The sequence below is a fragment of the Oratosquilla oratoria genome, chromosome 27 (assembly GCF_046742065.1).
Source record: "Oratosquilla oratoria isolate Oo_2021 chromosome 27, ASM4674206v1, whole genome shotgun sequence".
NCBI classification, from domain to species: Eukaryota; Metazoa; Arthropoda; class Malacostraca; order Stomatopoda; family Squillidae; genus Oratosquilla; species Oratosquilla oratoria.
Window position 1 is genome coordinate 9,111,262 of NC_134803.1, and position 5,000 is coordinate 9,116,261.

At 49.2% G+C, this 5,000-nt stretch overlaps 1 protein-coding gene across 1 annotated transcript in view; it reads right to left on the reverse strand.

The window, feature by feature from the left end:
• The window catches only part of LOC143039728 (uncharacterized), a 3,279-nt gene extending 115 nt beyond the window's left edge, over positions 1–3,164 (reverse strand). The window contains exons 1-2 of the mRNA XM_076209970.1: positions 1,929–3,164; positions 1–1,742 (exon numbers count right to left, since the gene is read on the reverse strand). The exon at positions 1–1,742 is cut by the window's left edge and continues 115 nt beyond it. Of these exons, the coding sequence (XP_076066085.1) occupies positions 1–1,742; positions 1,929–3,164 (2,978 nt within the window). The remainder of the gene's footprint in view (positions 1,743–1,928) is intronic.
• Between the last annotated feature and the right edge of the window lie 1,836 nt (positions 3,165–5,000).

Below are 5,000 nucleotides of genomic sequence, written 5' to 3' on the forward strand. Positions count from 1 at the left end.
TAGCGGTCCGAGGGGAATCCGGACGTCACACAGCGATGCAATTGGACGTAGTCTGGGTCAGTCCTAGCTGAGTCACGTAACTCCTCCAGAGTCCTATCTTCATCTACGTGGGACTCTGTCACAGCTCTCACCGTGGCTATCGTATGTAGAGATGCAATGGAGTCGGTGCAGAGTGTGTGGTCTTCCGGCGCTGGGTAGCTCACTGGGGCACGGGATAGGGCGTCCGGGATGCGAAGATCCTTTCCGGCACGCCATACTGCTGTGAAGATGTATGGGGACACCTTCTCCTTCAGGCGCTGGAGACGTGGGTTCTCCACTGCGTCCAAAGTGTAGCTGTTCAGGATGGGAACCAGGGGGCGATGGTCGGTCATCAACGTAAAATTCTGAAGTCCCATCAAGTAATATTTGCATTTGAACATCGCCCAGATGGCGGCGAGTAATTCTAACTCGATGGTGGCATATCTAGTCTCCGCCTCCGTCAAGAAACGGGAACCGCATTGGATTAGGCGTAGGCGTCCGCTGCCGTGGTCCTGTAGTAATGCAAAACCAATGCCGTTAAGCCGAGATGCATCCGTCTGGAGGATAGTTGGCAGGGTTGGATCAAATGAGGCGAGAACTGGGGGGTCGATGAGGGCGGCTTTCACCCTTCGGAATGCCTCGTCATGATCCGGTGTCCAGAGAAATTGTCTCTTAGGGCTCATCAGGGGCCGGAGAGGTTGGGCAGCTGCGGATATCTCCGGGGTGAATTCAGCCAACTGGTTAACGAGACCCATAAAGGACCTAAGGTCTGTTAAATTTGCAGGAGTTGGAAAGTCCCTGATAGCAATCACTTTGTCTTGGTCAGCAGCGATACCTGCCACTGACAATGTGAATCCGCAGAAATCCACCTTAGGCGCGGCGACCTCAAATTTTTCCTTATTAATGGTGATGCCAAATTCACGACATCTGGTGAGGACTTGGTGGATGCGGGTAAGGTGAGTGGTGAAGTCGGCATCGTAAAGGAGGATGTCGTCCACCACTTTGACGCAATTCTTGACACCTTGCAGTGCAATGTCACCTCGTAGGCAATAGGCATCGCCTGTTGCTGCAAATCCCATTGGTCCTCTGCAATATTGGAATCTACCATGTGGAGTTATAAAGGTGGTAAGGTGTCTATCCTCTTCGGCGAGTTCGATCTGCCAGTAGCCGCAGAGAGCGTCCATGGTCGTGAAGTAACGAGCTGAGGTCGGTACGCTACGTACAGCATCAAAGGGTGTGGGCGACGGATGGGGTGGGCGAGCCACCTGGGCGTTAAGTTTGGACAGATCCGTCGTGATCCTCACACCTCCATTTGGTTTAGCTACGGCGACAAGTGGGTGGCACCATTCTGAAGGTTCGTCGCCAGCCGGTCGAATAATCCCTTGAGAGACCATGGACTCGAGCTCGTCCTTGACGTGGTCTCTGAAAGCCAGGGGAATTTGCCGGGGTGTATGGATTGCAAAAGGCACAGCATTATCCTTCAGGTGGATTCGCATTGGTGATCCCACCATTTGATTAAGTGGTGTGGACTGAAGAGCTGCTTTAGCCACCAGAACGTCCTTAAACTCCTTTAAGAAGTACTCCTTCACGTCTGAGGGTGGTGTGGAGGCAGAGAATGGGAGTTCCACACACTTCTTAACGTGCTTCACCTCCAATATTGGCTTAGGGAATTCCTTGGGAATGATGGCCAATGCCTTGCAGTGGCTGAAGGAGAGGAGTGGGGTCTGGATGTCCTTGTGTACTCGGATCTGAGCAGAGCACGACCGCTTACCTAAAGTAAGGGTAGCCGTGAGCGTGCCAAGGGCAGGAGTCATTTCAGATCCGTCGGCTGTGAGTGTGGTGGTCTGCGGGGAAGCGTGTAGTGTCCTTGTTGAAATGGAAAGGTTTCTCAAGTGCTGTGGTCCTATCACAGTGATATCCGCACCGGTGTCTGGGATCATCTGCAAGTATGACGATTTACCACCGTGTGTGATAAGGACGCTGACGTGTTGAGGCACCGCAGGGCTGGGGCTAGGAGACATCACTCGACGGCAGGACGGCTGTGGGGTTGGCGGGTGTTCCGAAACATGTCCACCGCCAGAGACTGAAACACCTCGCTTGTGTTTCTGACGAGTCTCCTGCTTGCAATAAGTGTCGAAGTGACCGATACGGGAACAGAGGCGGCACTGGGTCTTGCTAGCGGGACATTTGATCGTGGAAGGAAAGTGTCCCTGCCGACCACAGTTGCGGCAGGTAGCCTGAGCCGCAGGACATGCTCCTGGCTCATGGTGCCTAGCACAGCACTGGCATGGGTCCGTTGCCTTCGATGTCGGTTGCTTAGGGGTTTGCCTGAGGAAACTTTTCTGCTTCTTCCTTCTTTGGTGGTGGGTCAATGCTCTTACTTGTGCAGGCTGGGCACGAATATCAGACGTAGCACACCTGGCTGCTTCATAGGAGCGGCATGTATTGACCATGTCCTGCAGTGAGCACTTGTCGTCCAGGGATATGAGTCGCTGAATCAACTCATCATCCCGAACGCCCATAATAATCACCGACTTCAACTGAGTCTCTTCGCAAATTGGCGATTTACCAGGGCATATGTCGATCTCCTCGGCACTGCGACGCAACCTTACGTAGAAATCTGCAAATGTTTCGCCTTCCATCTGCCTGCAGCTAAGCAATCCCCTCCTGCGTATTGCCTCGTTCCGCAAGCCCTTGATGTGTACTTCCAGAGCAGCGACCACCTCATCGACTGTCTTGTCTGTAGAGGGAGGTATTTGCAGGGTATGCTCTAGGACACGTTGTGTTTCAAGGGTGAGACACATACGTAATTGTATGAGCTGCTTCTCATGGGGTAAGCTATACAGGTCGACCATGGTAGCGTAATCTTGCCAACGTCGCTTCCATTCGCGGAACAATTGGTAGGTGGCATCTGGTTTAAGTGGAGGTGGCGTCTGAGCAGTGGCCTTTTGAGTGGGTGGAGGAAGCGGGGGCTGACGATGACGGCTGTCATCGGAGGCCGCAAGGTGCTCTGGGGGAGAGTGAGCGGGTTGCCGTTCCGGGTTTATCAATTTGAGCAGGGCTTCAAATCTAGCCTGGTCTTCTCGTCGTCTGCGTTCATCTTCTGCTAACCTCGTCTCTTCAATCCATTTCACGAGGGAAAGCATGTCGGATCCTACTCACTGCGCCATGTGTGTGTTGGTCGAGGGCTAATAATACACACTGTAGGTTCTTAAGTACATTCAGCCTTAAACACTAACACAGTTACAAGAAGATACAATATAATAACAGAGTCAAAGCTAGCGCCCATGCGTGACTCCGCGTCCCCTCTAGTCTCTCACTCAAGCACTGTTGCTAAGCACCTATGCATGCCTACCCCGGGCATGCGAGTTGCCACATGTCGCCAGACGGGGATATCAATAACCCACCTCCTACTCCTTCGGATTTGGGAAAACGAGGAAATTCCTGCTGACCTGAAAGATGCAAAAATCATTACCATCTTTAAGAAAGGCGATAGAAGCGTGTGCGGTAAATACCGCGGAATCCCCCTTCTTTCCATCGCTGGGAAGATTCTTGCCAGAATCCTTCCCAACCGCATCCTTACTCTGTCAAAGGACATCCTTCCTGAAAGCCAATGCGGATTCAGATCTAATAGGGGCACCATTAATATGATCTTTTGTGCAAGACAGTCCCAGGAAAAGTGCAGAGAACATCAACAGCCCCGGGGAATGATTTTCTACGATCTTGAAAAGGCCTTTGACAGCATCCCCAGGTCTGCAACAGAATCAGAGCTGCACATGCGTAGCATATGGAAAACTACACACCAGAGTATTCAGCAACCCAGGACTGACACAAAACACAAAACTCATGGTCTATCAGGCTGTTGTAATTTCCACCTTGCTCTACGCTTGTGAGACCTGGGTACTATACCGGAAGGACACAGTAAAACTGGAAAGATTCCACCAATCCAAACTCCGTCAGATCCTGCGGATAAAGTGGCAAGACAGGGTCACAAACAACGAGGTCCTCCTCCGCGCAAGGACGGAAAGCGTAGAGACCACTAAGATGGGCTGGTCATCTTGCCCGGATGCATGACAATCGCTTGCCAAAACAAGTACTGTTCCCAGAACTTGACTCTGGGAACAGACCTCGCGGTGCACCAAAACGCCGGTTTAAAGACCAGCTCAAACATACACTGAAGGCGGTTGACATCGACCCTACCAACTGGGAAACAGAGGCCGCTAATAGAGAGAGCTGGAGAAGAACCATCCGCGAAAAACAGAGACCTTTGAGAATCACAAAAGGCAGCAAATAGAAGTAAAAAGAAATATAAGGAAGGCTAGAGAAGAGAATCCCCAGAACCACCCGCCCATTCCCTGTGGTGGCTGCGGCCGCCTCTTCCGAGCCCAGATAGGGCTCATCTCACATAGAAGGAAATGTCAGTGAGCTGTGTATACTCGGACAAGAGTGCTGCCAACGACGATATATCTATATATATATTATATATATATATACATACATATATATATATATATGTATATATATATATATATGTATGTATATATATATATATATATATATATATATATAATATATATATATATATATATATATATATATATATATCTGAGGCACAGGTTTTCTCTGAGGCAATTCTGGTTGAAATCAATTGCACTAGTTGCTTTAACAATTTTCAAGACTGTATTCTTTAATTTGGAAAATACTTTCGTATTAACAACTGAGAGAGACTGGAAGTAGTCATTCATGACTCTCAAAAGAATATTCCCAGTGTATGCCAACTGGTATATTTCTGCATATTAATAGTATTTATGTATATATATATTTCTGGGGCACAGGTTTTCTCTAAGGCAATTCTAGTTGAAATCAACTACACTAGTTGCTTTAACAATCTTCAAGACTGTATTCTTTAATTTGGAGAATACTTTCCTATTAGCAACTGAGAGGGACTGGAAGTAGTCATTCATGACTCTCAAAAGAATATA